This window comes from Tripterygium wilfordii, chromosome 6, assembly GCF_013401445.1.
Source record: "Tripterygium wilfordii isolate XIE 37 chromosome 6, ASM1340144v1, whole genome shotgun sequence".
In the NCBI taxonomy this organism is placed as follows: domain Eukaryota; kingdom Viridiplantae; phylum Streptophyta; class Magnoliopsida; order Celastrales; family Celastraceae; genus Tripterygium; species Tripterygium wilfordii.
Window position 1 is genome coordinate 865,029 of NC_052237.1, and position 22,589 is coordinate 887,617.

A 22,589-nucleotide genomic window follows, 5' to 3' on the forward strand; every position below is an offset into this window, starting at 1 on the left:
TACAAAACCTTGGGGATCTGTGACACGCGAGGTGATAGTGATTCGGGAAGGGACCACAACAGAACCTGCGACGCGTCTCCGGTCTCCTCCGGTTCAGATTGTAACGGTGTCGTTTCATGATCCTTTATACTTTATAGTGTATACCACAATGCGTTTAAATACGGCATGCCAAAAAAGAACAAAACTCAAGATGAAAACCAGAAGAAAAGAAGGCTACTTTACAGGCTTTTCAAGCTCCAAAACTCAAACCTCGAAGCTCTCCCTCTTTCTTTCTCTAATGTCAAACATTAGCCTAATTAGAACTTAAAAGCTCTGATCGTCGAGACCCACGTGAAACTCTCTGTCTATGCCAGTCCTGGGAGGCTGGGATCTTTACACCTTGAACAAGAAGTTTACTGGGTTGCATTATTTTTCTTCCCTGACTACTTGTCTTGCTTAATTGGTGATGATAAATAGAAAATTTTGGATCTTTAGTGTTGGGTTATCATGGGTAGTGATGCATATAGTTGGAAAGCAGTGGCACAACCAACAGTGTCAGTAGCTCCTTTGAATTTGGAGAGAGAAGATCAGCATTGGAGGCGTTTCGATGACTCGATGAATGCTGTTTCGTTTGGGTTTGTGGCTACTGCTATTCTCGTATCAATGTTCCTTATCATGGCCATTTTCGAGAGGTTTCTCAGGCCAACATCGTTGCCCTCCGGTGGCAGTACCACTCGCTCCGATGTGGAGGCACAAATGGTGTTCAATCGCAAGATTAGTTGTCCATCGCCCAAAGTAATCTCTCTGCCTGACTCTGTTACTTACATTGCTTTGGCTCTTAAATAAACGTATTGATCAAATGCAAAGTCCAGACTTCATTTTTCTAATCTTTTTGTGCTTTTTTTTTCCGTTTGGATTGTAAACGCATTTTTCCATGAGAAACTGTTTGGTTTGCTTTCTTTTTATTTCCGATGACGACAGAGACCCTTTTAGAGGTATGATTGGAATCCATGCCCGATCATCCAATTCATACCTTCTTTAGACGTTTCTTGCTTAATATTTCAAAACTAATTCCTTTAATTGATGGAGTTTTTCATATATTTCGATATGTATGTTGTGAAATTCCTGAACCTGTTTGTAAAGCAGACTGAATTTGGGTGAATCCGTTCGTGATAGTAGCAATGTTATCCTAAAATGACTACATTTTCCTGTGAATGTTATGAAGTGCTAGTATATTTCAGTTGGTCGTTGGGATAGTTAAACACAAGCCGATTGAAGAATAATGGCTTGATTGAAGAACAAGCAAATATAAATTATTGGATTCATCATTATCATTGAATATAACTAGGAACTTGGGATAACATTCATCATTATTCTAATGCATTTTTGGGTATTATATATATCACCGAAAGTTATGACTCCAAGTAGTTTCTCTTTTACCATTTCTCATAAGTCATAAATGATAACATTGCTTCCTGTTCCCAACATGACCTCTTCTTTGTTAACTTTTTGGTGAGCATGCATAGTATGAAGAATGACTTTGCTCTATACATATATAGTGGTCAATAGTGCAGGAATTTATAATGCTTGTCTTAGTTTTTCAAAAAAATTATCCTTTTCCTTTATTGACCAACTTCCAATATATGTTTCTATGTTTTAAATTTACATCTAAATTTATACTGTCCATAGGAGAGACATTAGTTTGATGATAAGTGTGCTTTCCCATCCTAGTTTGTTAGGGCTAGTGGGTCCATCACATATGTCACTGGCATGTGAATTTGTCTTGTCTGTCCTGATAGACCAACCAGAAACTCTACTGACTATTTTATTTGCCACGCAAAGCTTTGAACTGTAGTGCTAAAACCATTACAAGCACAATGGATGTCGTGCATGAAGTTTATTATTAATTATCATCACCAAGTTAATGCTCCTTCATGCATTTGTATATATTAGTGTTCCTACTCACTAGGTTTAGCATGAAAAAAGAGTATTAAACTATTAAAGATTCTCTACGAACCAAGCAATCCAGAAACCTTTAAATTAATATCGGCCGGCAGTGGGACTTCCATTCTTGCCATCCCAAGGTTGGCCCCATGCCATTTAATGAAACAAAGCATTGCTAGACAAGATTATCAAGTTTCAACATGGATTTGTTGTTTTGATGCAAGTCAATTTCTATTGAAAACATCTTCACCTGAAGTCAAGCTATTTTGTCCAGGAAAAAGAGATTTTTCATTTGAGTATACTTTCATATAATATGTTTAAGGTATGACATATTCCATACTGGCCTTACTGTCGTGATAAACGACTATACATATGATTAATTGGTTATGATTTAGAAAATGTCATCTTGCGGTATGTGGTAACTCTTGCTGTGAGAACATAATGCTAAATGCACATTCCTTTTATCCTCTTGAAGCATTGTTACTTGATTGTTTCAGACTCTCAGTGATAAAACTGCTTCTATCGGTAAGAACTTGGAATCACATTTGTGTCTGTTTGGACAAGCAACTGACTTATGTTAAGTTTTCTGGTTATTTCTTTCAAGATCGTCAAAACCTTCTCTTGACTGTTATAAAATAGGCTGAATCCTAACTCGTCATTGAATACTAGAAGAGTAAAAGAAGGGCTATAACATTTTTGCGTATTTTTTGTTCATTCTTGTGTTGCTGTGGTTATGAACTGTCTAGCTTTCATGTGGCTGCTTGTATATGCCCAAGTGTGTATCCATTGTGTTTAATAGGCGCTCATATGTTGTTTTGCAGATGACAATCTATGCAAATGGGGTATCTGTCTTGATGCCTGGAGAAGAAATTCCTACCTTCATCGCACAGGCTGCTCCTATGCCCTGTCCTCCTGAGCGTATGTTACAGCCATTTCATCAACATAGCCGATCCTTCGTTCTGTAACAATTCAAAGAGAGTAGCCTAACCTTTGACCTGAAAAAGAAGTGACCACCCAGAACACCGTTTTTCCCTATTTGTATGTATGACTTCCAATTTGTGATTCTTCAATGCCTAATATGAATGTTATCAGTGAAATGGCAGGCCAATGATTAGCATTTGTTGATCTGTATACAACATTTTGGTCATGGCTTGCTGCCTACTTGGAATGATGCTTGTGTGAAATGAAAATTTCCTCATTTTCTGCTCCGTTGCTCCCGATTTATCTTTGTGATTGATTTCTTCCACAGTGGATCCGGATGTTCCTCTTCTGACTTGTTACACTAGGGACTGCATTAAGATTGAATGTTTTTTTAAGTTATCCTCAGTAGCTTAAAAGGTCAAGCTTGGGCTACGGTTCACTGCTTTCATGCTCAACAATGTTGGCTCAAAGGGAAAGATTGGAAGTTTTTCTTTTTGGTCCTCCAATTATGTATGACTTCCTCGGTAATGAAGATATTGCAGTTCTTTTTTCCTATTGCAGAAGGTAGGGAGAAGATCTCAATGGAAATCACATACCTTTTGTGGCTAATGGTGATGACCCATTTTCGCTTAATAGAGAGTTTAGGCATTAAGAGCAGCACCAAACATGGGTCTGCCCTTTCGTACATGCAAGAAAAGGCCAAGACATTGATGGGTCTTTTCTACTCGTATAAGATAAGGTATGAGAGGAAAAAGAGGGCCTCTCGCCATTTGCCATGCCAGACAGAAGTCTATGCATGTGTACAATCAACCATCACACCAACAACGAGAAAGGGAAAGTCAGTCGCATTCCCATAAAGACGAGAAAAAGAAGATGCTCTGTGTTGTTTATTAGGAACCATTTCCATCCCATATCCCTAGACTTCCTTTACCACAAATCTCCATAATTGAACCAAACGAGGAAATTAAATTAAAATATGCAACAACAGCTAAAGATAAGCCATAATTAGAGCACTAAAAGCAGTGATTAACGAATCCATAGCAATTTGCCCTTTCATGGAAGACCAACCCAGAGCCAAGATAAGCCATAGATTTTCATGGCAATTTACATGCGTTTCTGAAGAAGATATGCACTAATATTTATCTTTGATTCATAGCTTTCAGAAACAAAACAAAATGATACCCAACCGAAGAAATTGCTCAAAAAGATGACTAATGAAGAAGAATTCACAGAAAGATGAAACATTCCAAGGAAACCAGAGGGTTATCAAGAGACTCATTCCCCTGTTTCGGTAATACGGGGCCGTTTTCTTCCTGCTTACTCACATCCTCGACTTCAAGACCTGCACCCACTAATCTCATGCCTCCGGCTCTTCCTGCTCTTCTCATTGGACTCCCTCCTCCACCGCCCCGGCCCACCTCACTGGCCTTCCGGGTAGCCGGTGACCTCGATCGCCTACCTGGACCCTCACAGGAATCTCTCCTGACTTCGGAGGACCTCAATGTGACACTACGCTGAGTGTTCCTCCCCTGACCAGATAATTCCCTTCCCCGAACTGGCCTTGAACCAACCTGACCACTCCTCGCCGGCGGATTTCCTCTTCTCGCCGGAGATTTGGCTGCCCTTTCCCTATACCCTCCAAGCTCGCCGGTGTGTGGGCGCTTCCTGGGCACCTTAATTGGAGATCTATTAACTCTCTTACTCATCGCCTCATCCTCTCTGTTTTCCGTGACAGTGGTAACAGTTGTTGTCGTTGTTGCCATTGATAACGTGTCGCTGTTAATGCTACTGCACATCCCGGAGAACTGAGAGACTTGAGCTTGAGAGTCTTCCTCTTCTTGTTTGCTGCTCAAGCCTGCGTTGACTTCAATTTCGCATTCTTTGAGTGACGGTGTTTGGGTGCATTTGTGTTGTAGATTCGGAACACAAATTTGTTGTCTTGGGACGGGTGTTTCAGAGAGGACCTCTTTGACACTTTCTTCCTCCACCAGTTGGGGCGGTGTTGGAGGAGGTTTTGAAGGAGGATGGCGGTGGTTTGAGGCATTTTGATGATGTGGGTCTCTATTGCTTGAGCTGAGACAACAACCCATTTAGAGGTAAGAGTCAATGGAAATGGGTCTAAAATAGCAGTGCTACTGGTGGGTGGGTTTGAAAATTGAAATCTTGGAGACTGTAACGGCTATTAAAATTGTGGGAGATAGCACGGAAAGTGTTTGATATTTTGTGTGAATGAGGCGGAGATATTGATATTCTGGACCAACTAGCCAAGGCTAGTACTGTATTTAGCTTTTGTTGGCGTGCAATGAAACTTATAGAAGTGTCAGAAATCTTTCTTGCCAAAAAAAGCCAACAAACAACCAAATTTATAGAAAAGTCAGCGTACTAGTGCAATAGTGTGGGGGGTGCGAAGTTTCTGGTAGAAATAATCTGGAGCTGAGTGGTTTACATATGAGATGTGATTATGGCAGTGTATGTATAAGCATTTACTTTTAAGCTTTCCAGGTTATGAGAACGGTTTAGGAGCCTCCAAAGGGCCCAGACTCAGATGTGAATTTGCAATCCATGGTTATTCTAAAGGTTTAGCCCACTTTGCTAAGATTAGAGAGACAAGGGAAAGACATACTTTGCGATTAGTGGAGCCTAGACTTGCTTTACCATTATCATTGAAGAGGCTAGGTTTTGGACTAACCAGACACCCTGCGTGATTGTGAGTTGTTATAAATTGTAAAACCCATCATTGCATCCATCCACAAAACCAAAACAGAAGAAAGAACAAAAGTAGCAGAGTCGATATAAAATGAAAATCCCAATAGACATTGATTGGCATTGCATTTGTATACCACTTTCCAGGCTGAGAATACTAGGTGCGAATGGACCACCAAGAAACAATGGTGAATGGACCACTGTTATAAAGGGTATCTTCTCCTTACAAAAGCCAGTTTGTACTTTTATCCTCCCCTGGAAATGAAAGGAATAGCTGCCAGCCCGGGAAGCTAATGCTATAATTATGACTTCCAACAGAACACTAAAACTTCTTACAATTCTGAATTCAGGAGCAGAATTCCACACCTGCTATTCAGCATCAAGTAAGAGCACTATAACAAGTCATCGCTAGTAAAATTTGAAGCATAAATTGATTCCAAATCACCAGCTTATTAATGAACATTATTGGACTGGTAGCTCCACCAAGGCCGAGAGATTATTGGATTAAAAGCCCAAAACTTGGCCCATCTCGGCCTCCTCAGATCAGAGGAGACGCTATTAGACTGTAGATCCACGGAGGTCCAGGAGAAGTGGTTATCCCACTGTTACCCCCCTAATATAATTAGTAATTGAAGCCCAACATGTGTCTCAATTAACAGGCCCAATTAAATTGAACAACAATGTCTCTGTCACAGTGGAATTCCCCAACCCCATTGTTTCATTCATACTTTCATATGTTTCTTTCAGCTCGTCACTGAAAGTTATGCTCTAAAGTAACAAAAGCACAGACACACCAGTGGGCAGGATTTATCTGGCAACTGGTGAAGGAATTTACAATGATTTCATTATTTAATAGGGATTAACAAACAAACTCATTTGCTCTACTGCGAGACTGACAGTTAATCCCAATTCAAAACAATAAATACGTAATCTGTTTGTTATAAATATGCTATTTTTAAGTATGGGGTTAGTTTCGTCATTTGATAACATTCCGAGTTCGCTCAGCGAGTTAGTATGGCTTGCCTGTTTCCTTATTCGGTGACTTTTCCCTCTTTCTTCACGCGCGAATGCTCTTTGTTTCTTAATTCTGTTTTCCTACAAACAATAGGAAAACAGAACAGAAGCCGTCCATTACTAAGGGCCTCTCTCCCCCTCTCTCTCCAAAGCCCTAAAAACGTTTACCTTTATCGTCTTTGACGCTCTCAATTCTCCACCCGATCCAGTATTCAAATCCGCTTATTTTAGATCTCTACGCCATTTGTTTTCGTCATCAGAATTTAGATCTATTGATTTGCCTCCATGTCTCGCTACGAATCCAACCCTTTCGCGGAAGAAGAAGTGAATCCGTTCGCGGTAAGTTGTGCAACCATCTTTATTGAGAAACACGTTATTGTATACTTGCACCTTTTGTAGATATCATATTTGTGATTTGTGATTTGACGGTACTTTTCTTAATATTCATCTGCTTTGTGATCTGATGTTGAATGTTTGTTTCTCAGAATTCTTAGATCTGTTTCGTGTTTTGGACCTTAGAAGTTACATTAAGGGTTGTGTATGTGGGGTTGAATAGGTTGTTGGTGGTTGGTACTTGATTGTGCTTGTAACATGGTTTTGATAGCTGTTTAATTTTGTTCATCTTTTACTTAAAATCTACATTTGTTGCTGACAAATATGGGAAATCGAGAGGGTAAGTTGCTTTGGATCGTATGCGTGACTTCTGTTTGTTTTTTCTTTTTTGAAAAAAAAAAACTGGTAGTGTTGCACGGTATAAAGTTTGTTGAAGCTATTTCATCTATCGTAGGTTAAAATTTTGATAACTGCTTATTGCTGAATATCCATGATCGCTTATGAAAGCAAGGTGTAGTTGGTGATTTTGAATTAATAACATGCAGCTGGAACATTATGCATCAATAATTTGTGCTTTCATATTCCTAGTTGCACTTGATAGAAAAGTAATCTATGGAAATGAATAAATTTTTGTTTTAATTTTCATGTAGTGATAAGTTTTCGATGATGCCTCATTTTGCCATGAGACATGTACAGGATATGCAATTGTATATACGAGGAGTAGCAATAGTTCTTCATCTTTATACAATGGAATTTCCTGCTTAATGTCAGGATCAAGCGGGTAAAGGAAAAGGGTCAGGGCACCCTAGTTATGTAGGAGGTCCCTTTTATATGACAGTAAATTTTCCCTCCCTGCTATCTCTTTAATCCCTGTACTTTATGAAGTGGAATCGAAAGGTTTTTGGATGCATTAAAAAAGAAAGGATTTTGGACTACTTAGTGCGTACTGTGTAGAACTAGAATTGTCGGGTTTTTGTTTAGGTAGTATTACTTTCATTGTTTCCATCATTTTTTTTGTTTCTTTGTAGTTGGGATTGGTATTTTTACAGTTTTTGCAGGAAGATTTGTTAGTCATGGCTTTGTGGTGATTGTTTTTTGGAAGTTCTAGTGTTTAGTGATCTTTTTTTCTTGTTGAGTATGAGAAGTTGATGTCATGATCAGAAATTAAGACGATGATGCAACATGGAAGCAGTGTTCTTTCTTGGATGCCATACATGTTCTTCATATATTCAATGTGGCCTCTAGAAGAGTAGAAGTCCAATCCAAGACTTCCTTTGGCCACATTTCTCAGAGGAGTGGAAAAAAAATCTCAATCTTGCCTAGAAATTTGGGTTTCTCTCTTTCCACTTTTGATCAGTAGCTTCTTTATATAAAGAGGCAATAACTGTACAATCGGCGTCTTAGGTATAGTACTGGAACATAGGAAACAAATTTGATTTGTGTAACCTGAGTAGGATGACATGCCAGTGATACTGCAGGCTTTTCTGAGAGTAGATATTTGCCCCTTACTTTCTAAATTAACTTGCGTTTTTGGATTTATCTGATGGATATTTTTATCTTCAAACTCTTAGTTGCCTATTATCAAAATAATTCGACTTTCATGTATATACTTTATGAAAGATTACTGGTATAATTTTGTTCCTTATGAACTTTTTTTTTCCGTATGCTTAGATTGTTAACTTTGTGTCTCTAACTTTAAGTTCTCAAATAATTTTTAGAATCCTGGAAGTGTTCCCCCTGCAAACTCAAGGCTTTCACCTCTGCCTCCTGAACCTTATGATCGTGGTGCAACAATTGATATTCCTCTTGATAGCGGGAAGGTGCTCTAGGAAGACTATTTTTTCTTTTTCTTTTTCATAATATGTATATGGATGGTTGGTATGATTTCTCTTTTCTCTTTCAATCTCCAGGATTTTAAATCAAAAGAGAGGGAACTCCAAGCTAAAGAGGCTGAACTGAAGAAGAGGGAGCAGGTGATTACTAGTGGCATTCTCTTTTGCAAACATGGATGCTTAATAATGTAGAAATCTACTTCGGAATAATAAAATTAAGTTATTGTTGATATGATTGAGTATGAATCAAGTGTTTTTGCTCAGTTGTGATTCATATTATGCTTCTCTTTGTTTGTATCCATGTCTATTTGTTAGGACTTGAGATAATTGAGAGCTGCTTGTGCTCCTGTAGATTTGTAGGTTCAGTGATGGCTGGTTTATAATTTGAGAACCCATTAGGATTGATAGTCAATGACATAATTTTTTCATTTCTATTGATACTTGGTTCATATCAGGAATATGCTTGTTATATCTAATGTTTATTATATTTGTAATTGAATGTATGGAAGATGCGTACTCATTTAGCTTTACTTCAATCATACATTTGGCTAAGCAGAGGAAAAATGAAGATTAGTGCTAGAGGTATCTTGTTGATTTCATCAGAAGTTTATATTTTTTATTTTGGAAAGGTAATCCCCATAGGATAGAAGAATTGATATGCGAGTTGGGAAATCCTCAAGATTCTAAGATCTTAAGGCCGGTCACATGGGATTTTCTTGGTGTATACGTTGAGAGGGAATGCACATGCTTCCAGGGGATTAGTCTCACACTCTCACTAAGGATGAGGATTTCTGTTGTCATCACAAAGTTATAATTTCAAATCTAAATCTGAACTTCTATTAGTAGCTGTGTTGATAATAAATTTGCTTTTTCTTTTTTGCTTCTAGACAAATTATCCTTATACCAAGTAATTATTAATGTATGGTGCAGGAATTAAAACGGAGAGAAGATGCAATATCGCGAGGTATATTTGCTAATTCTTATGTGTATTGCTTTTGTCTTTGATCAATTATGAGAATATATTCTCATTTTGTTTATAAATTGTGTTATTCTGACAGCTGGAATTGTCATAGAGGAGAAAAATTGGCCACCATTTTTACCCATTATCCATCATGACATTGCAAATGAAATACCAATCCATCTGCAGAGGCTGCAGTATGTTGCATTCACTACGTTTCTGGGTATGGTAATTGCGGCCTTATGTTTTGAAAGTCATATTTTGTATGCTTATTGCTGCTTACTTTGTACTTAGTGTAACAATCTCTTCAACTTTTAATTATTAATATTTGACAAGTTAGCAAATTGATGTTAACACTTAAGTTTTATTTTAAGAATAGATTCTTTCGTAGTTGGGGACTAGTCAGGCTGGGGTTGATTTTCTTAACTCTGCATCCCATCTACTTTGTTGAACAACATAGAGTTTTCATGATCACACCGACTTGAATTTCTGAAATTGGTGATGTGCAGGTTTGTGCTTGTGTCTGTTGTGGAATATTGTGGCAGTGACCACGGCCTGGATCAAAGGAGAAGGTTGGTAGTGAAGTTGTATAGATCCATAACACATGTTCTATCATTATTTTTCCTAAATTTTTGGTCTGAACTGTCTTCTCTCGTAGGTCCAACGATATGGTTTCTTGCTATCATCTACTTTATATCAGGGGTTCCAGGGGCTTATGTGTTGTGGTATCGCCCTCTTTACCGTGCAATGAGGTATCATTTGGGCAATCCTAACTGGACTTTTAATTGTGTTCTCAGCCCCTTGAACAGAATTAGTATGCAATATGAGGTTCTTGCTTTTTCTGCAAAACCTGCTTTATCTTTACTAATGAAAACTATGTTCTCCGACAGGACTGATAGTGCTCTGAAATTTGGGTTGTTTTTCCTTATTTACCTGGTAATCTTATTTGGGTTGTTTTTCCTTATTATTTCGATTTTTATTAATTGTAGATATTCACTTTTGTTTCTGATGTATGAATGTATCAATGCAGGTTCATATTGGCTTTTGCATCCTTGCTGCAGTCGCTCCTCCAATTATATTCAAGGGGAAATCCCTTGCGTAAGTTTCTTTGACATCTGCATTCATGAAAATTTTATTGATACCAATGAGCTTACGAATTTACTTTGCTGAATTCTTTCTGGAGAAAGTAGCTGTCATATCATGAAGAATGAAATGTCCTATCACGAGAATGAAATGTCCTATTTCTTCTATTGTTAGATAACCATGACTTTATTGGAAAGTTATTTATTTATTTATTATTGGAGTCCGATCTTTCACTCTACTGATTTTTGGCCTGATCTTTTGAACAGGGGTATTTTGCCTGCAATAGATCTTTTGAGCAAGAATGCATTGGTTGGGGTAAGTTGAAAAGTTTTAGGGCCATAGATTGGCCTCCTTATTCGAACTGGACTTTAACAAGTTTTGAAGCTACTTTTTGTATACAATTTATCTAAATGATCTGATGTTGATTGGCCATTCTTGCCAATGTCTGAAACTATAGAATTTTATCTCTTCTTGCAGATATTTTACTTCATTGGATTTGGACTGTTCTGCCTTGAATCCCTGCTCAGTATTTGGGTTATTCAAGTACAGTGATCTTGTTACAGTTTTGATTATTCATTCCAGGTTCAATGCTTCATAATTTTTCTTTCTAAAATTCTTGGTCTATTCGTTTCATTTTGCAGCAAGTTTACATGTACTTCCGAGGCAGTGGCAAAGCTGCAGAGATTAAGCGTGAGGCTGCTACGAGGACCATGATGTCTGCACTATGACGTGTCTAATGTGGAATGGACAGATGTACACGTGGATGGACTTGAACTTGGATTTCTCCTGGGGCATGACGAATTTCAATCACTGGAGGATTCCATCGATCCCTTGTTTTTACTCTTCAGTGTTGTTGATATGTTCACTTGCTAATATGAAACCATCATTCTTGATGAATGGAAAAAGTTGGATAGATATGTTAAGTGGTGTGGCCTTAGGCAGCGGCTTACTTTAGGCAGACCTTGGCATATGATTCCCCATGTTTTCTTTCACAGGATGCTCCTGTTTATATTTTTTGCCCGTAGGTTTTCCTTCTCTCTTTTCATAAACAAAAGAACCAGTTAGATTAGGTATGCTGTTTTCTTTGTTATTATAGATGTTGCTTGAGTTCATCATATTGTATTATAGTTTTTTTTTTTTTAGAATATTGTGTTGTTTAGAACGCCCCATAAATTGCCCTGATGAGTTGAGTACATGGCAATGATTGAGACATTTGTTTTTAGTTAATAGTCTACATGGAAGTATTGGTATTTTTCAACCTAATCCCTACTTAGGAGTGGGCTTAAAGTTCACGAGACTAGGAAATATTCTCAACAAATCCGAAATATGACCTTAACAATAGAAGTCTCGACATATAACCAATTAAATTATTATTCGGTAACTAAGTTATTGTTCCATGGTTGTTAGCCCCAATGCGAATTGAATTGATTGGCAAAATAAACCGTTTCCTCCAACAAATACAAGCAACATGAAAACCTGAAAAAAGATGAGGAGATTCATCCGTCTTGTTATACAAAGGACATTTTAAGTGACCCCTTGAAGCTTCAAAATGGACATTTTCCATTTTCCTAGAATGATTAAAAAGGCTCCCCGCTCTGAAGGCCAGAAATTTTTTTTAATTAAATAAATAAAGAAAAAGTCAATAATTCTTGGCTAGACGCTGCATTGTCTGATTGATATTTCGTATGTGGGAGAGAAATCTTTGGCGATTCTAACCTTGAAATCTTTTTTCACTGTATAATTTCGCTTCCATCTCTGAACTATGCAGTCCCCCAATAGAATCAGCAGAAATGTCAAAATAGTGCAGCAACTGTAGAAATGAGAAACTGAGCAAACCATAGGAGCAATAAAAGCTTCTTATTGAACAAAAATTTCCCAGAAGACCCAGAACTCGAATCATGCTTTACAGCTGCAATAACAGTTACCGCTCCAGAGAATTGGGGCATGAAAGTCTCCACAGTCGCATCTTTTTCCCAAGTAAGCTTTCTCCCTTACATCCTCTTCCTGTATCTAGGGTTGTTATAGGGTTTAACGATAATTGCCACAAGTTAGCCAAAAGACGACTCTGTGCTTTGCCCCGCGGTTCACCTGGGGACCCAACTTCACTCAGATTTCCTTCTTCCCATGTTTACAAGAAAAACTCTGTGAAAGGAACTAGGGTTTCTGTAGGGTTTAAGCTTCAGTGTCATTCAAAGACTCTAACTTTGCCTACAAGAAGCTCTTCAATTAATGGCAAGAAAAAGAGGTACGGAGGCGTGTTGCCTTCGATATTGAAGTCCTTAGAGTCTGGTGATGATATTGATGATGCTCTTAATTCATTTTGTGAGAACCTGAGTCCAAAAGAACAAACTGTAATTCTCAAAGAACAGAGGGGTTGGGATAGAGTTATTCGAGTTTTCCAGTTTTTCAAATCACAGAAAGATTATGTGCCTAATGTCATACACTACAATATTGTGCTTCGATCACTGGGTAGAGCTAAAAAATGGGATGAATTAAGGCGATGCTGGATTGAAATGGCAAGAAGCGGTGTTTTACCTACCAACAATACTTATGGAATGCTCGTGGATGTCTATGGGAAAGCAGGTCTTGTGAAGGAGTCACTGTTGTGGATTAAACATATGAGACATAGAGGGATTTTCCCTGACGAGGTTACGATGAACACAGTCATTAAAGTTCTAAAGGATGCTAGAGAGTTTGATAGGGCAGATAAGTTTTACAGGGAATGGTGCAGTGGGCAGGTTGAGTTGGATGGTCTGGATTTGGATTCTATGGATGATTTTGAATCAAGGTCAGCACCTGTTAGTTTCAAGCATTTTATATTGACTGAGCTTTTTAAGATGGGTGGCAGAACTCCTCCCAAAATTGAATATTCATCAGATGGCGATGGTGTGGTTCAAAAGCCACGCCTCACATGTACGTATAACACATTGATTGATTTGTACGGAAAGGCAGGTCGTCTTAAGGATGCGGCTGATGTGTTTGCAGAAATGTTGAAATCTGGGGTGGCAATGGATACTTTCACTTTCAATACTATGATCTACACTTGTGGAAGCCATGGGCTTTTGTCGGAGGCAGAATCTTTGCTTAATAAGATGGAAGAAAGGGGAGTATCCCCAGATACAAAAACTTATAACATCTTTCTATCACTGTATGCTGCAGCGGGGGATATGGATTCAGCACTCAAGTGTTATCAGAAGATAAGGGATGTGGGGCTTTTCCCTGATGTTGTAACGCATCGAGCTGTTCTTCATATATTATGTGAGAGGAATATGGTGAGAGAAGTGGATGCTGTGATTAAAGAAATGGAGAACTCTGGTCGGCAAATAGATGAGCATTCTGTTCCTGGTATTGTTAAGCTGTATATTAATGAAGGATCGCTTGATCAGGCAATGAATCTTTACGAGAAGTTTCAGTTTAATGGCCTGATGTCAGCGAAGACTCGAGCAGCAATTATTGATGCTTATGCTGAAAAGGGACTTTGGACTGAAGCCGAGGTTGTGTTCTATGGGAAGAGAGATTTGGTAGGCCAAAAAGATGTTATGGAGTATAATGTCATGGTCAAAGCTTATGGTAAAGCCAAACTCTATGATAAGGCTTTTTCTCTTTTCAAGGGCATGAGAAAGCTCGGGACTTGGCCTGATGAATGCACTTATAATTCTCTCATTCAAATGCTCAGTGGAGGAGATTTAGCAAATGAAGCGAGGAAGCTCTTAGCTGAAATGCAAGAAGCAGGGTTTAAGCCACAATGCCTAACTTTCTCCTCTCTTATTGCATGCTATGTCCGTCTTGGCCAGGTTTCTGATGCCGTTGATGTCTATAAAGAAATGACAAGAGCAGGAGTCAGACCTAATGAAGTTGTTTATGGGTCATTAATCAATGGATTTGCGGAGACGGGCAACATTGAAGAAGCTCTTCAATATTTCCACTTGTTGGAGGAATGTGGGATACCAGCAAATCAAATAGTTTTGACTTCCGTTATTAAGGCTTATAGTAAAGTGGGGTGCTTGGAAGGAGCAAAACAAATTTATCAGAAGATGAAGTATATGGAGGGCGGACCTGATATTATTGCTTCAAACAGTATGATTAGCCTCTATGCAGATCTTGGAATGGTAGCTGAAGCTGAATTGATTTTTGATAACCTGAGAAAAAAGGGTGTGGCAGATGGCGTATCATTTGCAACCATGATGTATCTGTACAAAAATATGGGTATGCTCGATGAAGCCATTGATGTAGCTGAAGGAATGAAAGAGTCGGGTTTACTATCTGACTGTATTTCTTATAACAAGGTGCTGGCATGTTATGCAACAAACAGCCAGTTACGTGAGTGTGGCTCATTGTTACATGAGATGTGGTCTAGAAAACTTCTTCCGGATGATAAAACCTTTAAAACATTGTTTACTGTTCTAAAAAAAGGTGGCCTTCCAGTTGAAGCTGTCACACAGCTGCAATCATCATATCAAGAAGGGAAGCCTTTTGCTAGACAAGCTGTCTTCTCCTCCGTTTTCTCTGTAGTGGGATTACATGCTTTAGCAGTTGAATTCTGTGAGACATTCTTAGAAGCAGAAATTGCTCTCAGTTCCTTCGCATACAATGTTGCAATATATGCTTATTCATCCGTAGGGGAAGTTGACAAGGCTCTGAACATCTTCATGAAGATGCAGGATGAGGGCTTGGAACCAGATATCGTTACCTATATTAATTTGGTTCATTGTTATGGCAGAGGTGGCATGATTGAAGGTGTGAAGAGGGTTAATAGTCTGTTGAAACATGGAGAGATTGAGCCTAATAGTTCGTTGATTAAGGCTATTATGGATGCCTATCAAATTGCTGGAAGGGATGACCTTGCTGGATTGGTTGAACAGGAAATAAAATTTGCTTCTGATTCACGACGATACTCTCTTTCTGAAACCGAAGATAAGTACGGTGGAAGCTCTTTCGAAACAGAAGATGAGTGAATGTTCATTAAGCCTTAAAAGTATCGAGAAATTGTGCTTATACTTTGACAATATCCCTTACTCCACAGTCTACACTTAAGAGAGAGATGGCATTTCTACATGCTTTAATTTCAGATCGTGTATATAATTACTGGTATAGTCAGCCAAGTCAGACAAGACCCAGGAACTTGGGTCTTCCAATGGAGGATTGCTTGAAAGTTATAGCAATATTTTACTGTCCATTTAGCTTTGTTTGAGCTTGGGTCACTTATTGTTCTTGTGCACTATAGATGATAGGTCCCTTGTATGGTTTCTCTCTGATTTTCCCTTGTATGGTCCCTTGAGAAAGGGCAAAAAGGTCGTATGTACTAGTGTACTACAGTCATCTTAGACAAGGAAAATTATACTGGCGTTGAATTGTGATCCCTAACAATTCTTGTTCTTCCTTGCAATTTGATACAAGTGGGTGAATAATTTTTTCCATCCATTCAAAATTTAAATTTTCTGACATCTTAAGTTTAGAACCTTGGATGTGGAATTGTGAGAAATGGAGGTCGCAAAAAACTGTCAAGGGATCTCAATAGGGAGTGTTTTCAGTTTTCAAGCACTGAAAAAGATTGGCCTCATAAAAATTCCTCATTACAGGGAAAGAAATTTAAAGAGAAATGGTCTCTTGGCACCATAAAAAATTCATTATTCACTCTCAATCCTCTCAAATTGGAAAATCTTTAGGATTTGTAAGGCATTCATTTCAAGGAATATAGTATGAAAATGTTCATTAAGAAAAAATAAAATAATGAGGCTCCATTCCATGATGATGAGATCTCATTCAACCGCTGTTCAGAAGACCAAGACGGTTAGCTTTGAACTTCTGAAAGATTGAGGAACCACAGTATACCGAACATCGGTCCCTTCTTTCACTTAAACAAGCAAGGCCGAAGATCGAGTTTAGCGTTCTTACTTTTGCTTGTTCCTGCATATTTTCTTCCTGAAACCTGCCTGAAATCTAAAGCAAATAAGTTGAACCAGGAAAAATATTTAATGCCAAACTGAAGCTAAGTTTCATCATTACCATCTGTTGTGCTCTGAGGAACAACATTCTGCAACCGTATCTATCAGCAATGGAACTTCAATGTGCACGCCAGTTGCCTTTGTAGTCGGTGAATTGAACGCTCATGCACACTGTCTGAGATTCAAGACTAAGGGAAAACTAGGTTTCAGAACAGCAGCAGCACAGACAATGGGAAATTTGATCATTCCTGGTCTATGATATCAGTCAGCCTTTAAAACATTCCTTTTAAGGATCAAGGAAACATTTAAAAACTTTTGTGTCCTGAACTGCCGGCATGAGCCTCCCAAATTTATGACCCAAGTTCTTGTTAGTCTAAATCCAGCTCTTTCCAGGCGTCTTTTTAACACCTCTATCTTCCATCAACTTCCTAATTGCTAACGCATCATTCCACCGCCCCACTGCTCTGTAGACATTAGCTAGGTACACATAACTCAAGTGGTGATCAGGTCTCAATTCCATCATTTTCTTTGCTATACGCTCTGAAGTAGTAGAGTCTTTATAGGTTGTGGAGGCACCAAGAAGAACTTCCCAGAGAGATGAATCATCTCTAAAATCTGAATCATTTATCATATTCTCAGCTTCTTCTAATAAGACAGCGCGGCCTAGAAGATCAACCATGCAATTGTAGTGCTCAATTCCAGCCTTGATCTCATAGTCTTTGGTCATTAAGGAAAAATATTTCTTCCCCTCATCAACCAAACCTGTATGGCTGCAAGCAAAGAGAACCCCGATGAAACTAATATAATCAGGACTTATCCCATCTTTGACCATCTCATCAAACATTCCAAGAGCTTCTAGCCCTCTTCCATTTTGAGCAAAACCATAAATCATTGAGTTCCACGTTATCAAATTTCGTGTTGGCATTTGTATAAAGATTCTATATGCAAAATCAATACAACCGCATTTTGCATAAAGATCAACTAAAGCTGATTCTGCAATAACATCCCTCCAACCACACCTCCTGAAATACTGGCAGTGAACCTCTTTCCCTAGATTTACAGCAGCCAAGCCTGCACATGCGCGGATGATAGTCCCAAAACAGTATAGATCAACTTCTTTCATTTCCCGGAAAACCTTGAACACAGAATGAAAGTCTCCATTTTGACAGTATCCACCGAGTAACGCACACCAAGAAACTGAATTCTTTTGAGACATCCGATCAAAAACGTGCTGAGATTCGTGAACCAATCCACATTTTCCATACATGTCCACAAGGCTGCTCTCAACAACAATATTTCCACAGAGTCCAGATGTAATGACCTTAGCGTGCACTTCTCTTCCTCGCTTCAACTTCCCTAAATTACCACAAGCAGTCAACACTGTCCCAAAGGTATATCCATCCGCGGACAACCCATATTTTCTTTGCATTGAATAAAAGAATTCCAATGCTTCCTCGTACAAATCATTCCTCGTCAATGCTGAAATTACTGATGTCCAGCAAATAGCGTCTGGTTGAGTCAACTCGTCGAACAACTGCCGTGCATCCTCCCACCCGTAATTCCTTCCATACATATCGATCAAAGCACTAGACATGACATGATTCGAATCAAATCCACGTATTATAACCATCCCATGAAAGCATCTGCCAAGCCTCAAGTCCCCCATCTCCGAGCATGCCTTAATCACGGCAGATAAAGTGAACCCATTTGGCTCCACTCCAAAATCCAACATTTCCCCGAACAAAACAAGCGAGCTCTTGGGTTTCCCTACCCGAATATACCCCGATATCATTGAAGACCAAGATACCACATCTTTGGCAAACAAACCATCAAAAACTTTCCTTGTCTCCACAAAATCGGAACACAACTTGAAATAAAGAGAGAGCAAGCTATTGCCAACAAATCTATCAGTCTCAAGACCGGATTTAATGACATGGGCGTGGATTTGGAGGCCATGATTGAAAGAGAGGACTTTAGTGCAGGTTTGTAAGAGAGAGGCATATGCAAGGGGTTTATTGGAGATGTTGGTCCAGTCTAATGAGTTTAGGATTTGAATCGCATCGAGAAGCAAGCCGGACTTGCAGAGCTGGAGAATTTGGATTTCTCTGATTGATTGGGTATTGACTTTCTTTAGATTCGGAGTCGCAAGAGAGCTGCAATGGCGCAAGAAGACCTTCATCAACAAATGAATCTATAACTGACAAATTGAACTTTGGAAACCGACGGTTATGCCTTGCCTGCCATTAGTTTTGCGACAATGCTCCCTGGTCTGTGGAGTGGGCCTGATCATGGACCAAGGACCCGACAAGTTCGGCCCGCACTTTTGACACGTCTTGACAACAATAATGGTGGGCTTGCCAAAATTATAGGCCCGCAATAGGAACGTACTCATGGGCCTATCTGGGAAAATTTTCTTGGCCCAGATTTTTAGAGCTGTGCCCGGCCCGAACTTTTTATAGGTCTGGACAGTGAGAACATACTCACGGGCCGGGCTGGGGAGGGTCAATTTTATTTAGAGCTGTACCCAGCCCGTACTTTTTAAGAAAACTTTAGTCACACCGATATTTACTAAACATATCCCGACTTTTTTTTTTTTTTTTTTTTGAGATACAACCTAAGTAGATATAACGCAATACTACAACACACTACCCAGAGTATTACATCCAGGCAAAAAAAGTGTGTTGTAGTGGGAACTTATATACTACTTAAGAGGAACTAAACTAACCGATGTGGGAGTACGCAGATGGTAGACACAGGCACTTCAACCACAATCAGACACACACACACACTCCACTCACATTCTCACGTGAGCTACATTTGTTTTTTTGAGATACAACCTAAGTAGATATAACGCAATACTACAACACACTACCCAGAGTATTACATCCAGGCAAAAAAAGTGTGTTGTAGTGGGAACTTATATACTACTTAAGAGGAACTAAACTAACCGATGTGGGAGTACGCAGATGGTAGACACAGGCACTTCAACCACAATCAGACACACACACACACTCCACTCACATTCTCACGTGAGCTACATTTGTTTTTTTGAGATACAACCTAAGTAGATATAACGCAATACTACAACACACTACCCAGAGTATTACATCCAGGCAAAAAAAGTGTGTTGTAGTGGGAACTTATATACTACTTAAGAGGAACTAAACTAACCGATGTGGGAGTACGCAGATGGTAGACACAGGCACTTCAACCACAATCAGACACACACACACACTCCACTCACATTCTCACGTGAGCTACATTTGTTTTTTTGAGATACAACCTAAGTAGATATAACGCAATACTACAACACACTACCCAGAGTATTACATCCAGGCAAAAAAAATGTGTTGTAGTGGGAACTTATATACTACTTAAGAGGAACTAAACTAACCGATGTGGGAGTACGCAGATGGTAGACACAGGCACTTCAACCACAATCAGACACACACACACACTCCACTCACATTCTCACGTGAACGTGCATTTTTTGAAGGCTCAGCTCTTCACCCCACCCACTCAACACCTTCGAAGAACAATCCCTAAAACCCACTCTTCAATCTCTCTCTTCCTCCTTTGATCTATAAAATCCAGTTCAGATTGAGCAATTCTTTCACTGTAATTGCAAAAAATTACCTCCGTTGAATGGCCAAAAGCTGGAAAGGACTAGAACTAGACATTCAGAAGAGACAAAGTGAAGTTCTAGTCTTTCTTCCCACCCTTTGTGCCCAAGTCCTCCTTTCGTGCCTTCAGATCCACTTGTTGGGGAACAAATAAAAGGTTTGTTGGGCATATCGTCCTCTATTCAAGCTATATCTCCATTTCCAGTTGAAAGGCATCTATCTAACGCCACTGGATCTAATTGCTTGACTTCTCCCTGCTACACTAGAAAAGGAGTCGACTTTCACTAACTAGCTCAAGGAGTTGCTGAATGGCTTCCCCTCTGCAAATAAATCAGATCAGTTCCTGAGGGGGACGATAGACCACTCACAATCTACACACCAAGGAGAGAGCAGAGGAGAAACACCGGTCTAGGATTTCGTTTTATGCTGTGGGGGTGTATTTCTAAAATGTTTGAGATTTTGTGTACTTTGGGTGTTTTTGTAAATATTTTGAAATTTTTGGGGTGGCGTTAATAAGGAGTGTCTTTGTACAAAGATGAGGTGTGGCTAAAGCTTTCCTACTTTTTAATGGTCCGGACGGTAATAACACACCCAAGGGCCGGGCTTTGGCAAAATATAGGCCCATTTAATTTACATCTGTTCCCAGCCCAGGTATGGAGTCTTTATATGTCCTTTTGTCCCGCATGACTGTCTCCTAGATCCAAGATCCGTTCAGACCAGTTTGAATAAGAAATAGTGTTTGTTATTAGTTTGAAAGTTTGACATATTATGTAATATATTTCACATCTTTTTCCGATATAATTTTCGATAAGAAACTTAATCACATCGTCACTCAATAATTCATCTAACACCATCAAATTGGACACTACAAAGATTTGTGGCTCTGTCCCCTCGAATCGGCTACTACTTATAAAGTATAAACGTAGCTATGTCGGTAAAATGCCAGTGCATGCACATCTATGCATCTCAATAAATGCGTAGTGACAATGTATCTCACTCTTTTTTGTGGATAGAGGGTATGAATTTGAAAGAAAGAAGGAAAAAAAGTGAAGAAATGTGATGTCAACCCACCACGCCATGCGACTACGCCATACTGGCGATTCATGGGTTCAATAGGCCAAAATTGGATCCGTACATATTTTTTTATTGTCTGAGAATGTTGGATTTGATCGATCATCAACACCTAACACCTACCACCTGCACTCCTCGTTTGAAGCAATCCTACTGCCACTCCTCATACCTAGCTCATTAACATAACCAGGTCAAACTTTCTATCCATTTCCACGTGTACGCTCCAGATTTTACCTCCATCGGCCTCCCCATGAAACATCCCACCCCCAACTGTATTTCACAGGTGTCATAAAATCGCAGGACCGTCTCATATAAACGCGCTTCACATCATTTATCAAACACCATCCACACTACTTGCTTCATTTGACTAAACCCCCAACATCTCCCACACCTCTCTAACTCGGACAGTTGCTCGATCTTTAACTCCTAGCGCTTATATATAAAAACCAAGGCCACGGCCTTCTGCTCCCCAGTCTACTGCTGCTGCTTATCGGGACAAGAACTCGAGAAGTCGGAAACAGAAAAATGGTGTTCTTCTGTTTTCTGGTTGATCAGACGCGGAAGGTGTCGAGGAGCAAGCCGGCGGCGGGGACGTGCACCAGGTGTGGCGGGGGAGCAAGCGTCGCGGATATGAAAACAGCGACGAGATTTTGTTATGTGCCGTTTTATTGGAAGTCATGGAGAGCTATTGTTTGTACTTTCTGTGGAGCTGTTCTTCGATCTTACAGATAAATGTTGCATCGATTCGGTTTATTTTATGATAAATTAGCTTCAATTATAAATTCAAAAACTTTTTGAACATCTTTAATGTTGATGCTGTAATTAAGTTTGGATTTCAATATGTGCTTCTCAAGATTTGCATTCTCATATCATATATACTGTCATAACTCAACAAGTAATTGGTAAGTAATTAGTATGTAAATAATGACAGATAATTTTAGAGACCCCTAAAATATGATCTTAAAATAATCATTGATTAAAAACAAACATATAGGATCCACTTCACATTACATTAAATTAGAGTCTTTTATGAGTCATTTTTTAGGGATTTCAAGTATTATTCAATAAAAGATTAAGCTCCTCTCACACAGATGATGTATTTTCTGAAACTAAGTATATTAGAAACAATCCAAGAGAACAAATCCATGCATAGAGCGGACAATGTGATCCTAAGAGACATTTG

At 39.1% G+C, this 22,589-nt stretch overlaps 5 protein-coding genes across 8 annotated transcripts; 4 read left to right on the forward strand and 1 right to left on the reverse strand.

The window, feature by feature from the left end:
- Positions 1–179: 179 nt before the first annotated feature.
- On the forward strand, positions 180–3,131 carry LOC120000847. Its single transcript, XM_038849007.1, has 2 exons — positions 180–774; positions 2,745–3,131. Exons 1-2 carry the CDS (start codon positions 487–489, stop codon positions 2,886–2,888), a joined length of 432 nt encoding a protein of 143 aa, XP_038704935.1. The 5' UTR covers positions 180–486; the 3' UTR covers positions 2,889–3,131.
- A 3,476-nt stretch (positions 3,132–6,607) lies between these two features.
- LOC119999238 (secretory carrier-associated membrane protein 1-like) lies at positions 6,608–11,977 on the forward strand. The gene is made up of 12 exons (XM_038846710.1): positions 6,608–6,900; positions 8,613–8,714; positions 8,805–8,867; positions 9,657–9,690; positions 9,785–9,907; positions 10,194–10,256; positions 10,343–10,436; positions 10,575–10,620; positions 10,715–10,782; positions 11,034–11,082; positions 11,245–11,310; positions 11,409–11,977. Exons 1-12 carry the CDS (start codon positions 6,847–6,849, stop codon positions 11,493–11,495), a joined length of 849 nt encoding a protein of 282 aa, XP_038702638.1. The 5' UTR covers positions 6,608–6,846; the 3' UTR covers positions 11,496–11,977.
- A 475-nt stretch (positions 11,978–12,452) lies between these two features.
- LOC120001101 (pentatricopeptide repeat-containing protein At1g73710) lies at positions 12,453–16,126 on the forward strand. Its single transcript, XM_038849346.1, has one exon. The coding sequence runs from the start codon at positions 12,666–12,668 to the stop codon at positions 15,720–15,722; it is 3,057 nt and encodes a 1,018-aa protein (XP_038705274.1). The 5' UTR covers positions 12,453–12,665; the 3' UTR covers positions 15,723–16,126.
- A 165-nt stretch (positions 16,127–16,291) lies between these two features.
- Positions 16,292–18,977, reverse strand: LOC119999508 (pentatricopeptide repeat-containing protein At1g03540). 4 transcript variants are annotated; one of them, XR_005468466.1, is made up of 2 exons: positions 16,774–18,977; positions 16,292–16,689 (listed from the first exon to the last, which is right to left on the reverse strand). XR_005468466.1 is itself a non-coding variant. In XM_038847118.1 (1 exon), exon 1 carries the CDS (start codon positions 18,889–18,891, stop codon positions 17,086–17,088), a length of 1,806 nt encoding a protein of 601 aa, XP_038703046.1. In that variant the 5' UTR covers positions 18,892–18,977; the 3' UTR covers positions 16,773–17,085. The 4 variants fall into 4 exon arrangements, 1 of the variants encoding a protein (XP_038703046.1); XR_005468464.1 differs by having other exon boundaries at positions 16,292–16,700; XR_005468465.1 differs by having other exon boundaries at positions 16,292–16,707.
- Positions 18,978–21,734: 2,757 nt separating this feature from the next.
- Positions 21,735–22,245, forward strand: LOC120000972. Its single transcript, XM_038849164.1, has one exon. It carries the CDS (start codon positions 21,932–21,934, stop codon positions 22,136–22,138), a length of 207 nt encoding a protein of 68 aa, XP_038705092.1. The 5' UTR covers positions 21,735–21,931; the 3' UTR covers positions 22,139–22,245.
- Positions 22,246–22,589: the final 344 nt, after the last annotated feature.

Coding starts and splice junctions, on each gene's coding strand:
- LOC120000847 (XM_038849007.1), top strand. CDS start 487: ATGGGTAGTGATGCATATAGTTGGAAAGCAGTGGCACAACCAACAGTG. Junction 775..2,744: donor TTAGTTGTCCATCGCCCAAA/GTAATCTCTCTG, acceptor GTTGTTTTGCAG/ATGACAATCTATGCAAATGG.
- LOC119999238 (XM_038846710.1), top strand. CDS start 6,847: ATGTCTCGCTACGAATCCAACCCTTTCGCGGAAGAAGAAGTGAATCCG. Junction 10,257..10,342: donor GGCCTGGATCAAAGGAGAAG/GTTGGTAGTGAA, acceptor CTTCTCTCGTAG/GTCCAACGATATGGTTTCTT. Junction 10,437..10,574: donor CCTCTTTACCGTGCAATGAG/GTATCATTTGGG, acceptor GTTCTCCGACAG/GACTGATAGTGCTCTGAAAT.
- LOC120001101 (XM_038849346.1), top strand. CDS start 12,666: ATGCTTTACAGCTGCAATAACAGTTACCGCTCCAGAGAATTGGGGCAT.
- LOC119999508 (XM_038847118.1), bottom strand. CDS start 18,891: ATGAAGGTCTTCTTGCGCCATTGCAGCTCTCTTGCGACTCCGAATCTA.
- LOC120000972 (XM_038849164.1), top strand. CDS start 21,932: ATGGTGTTCTTCTGTTTTCTGGTTGATCAGACGCGGAAGGTGTCGAGG.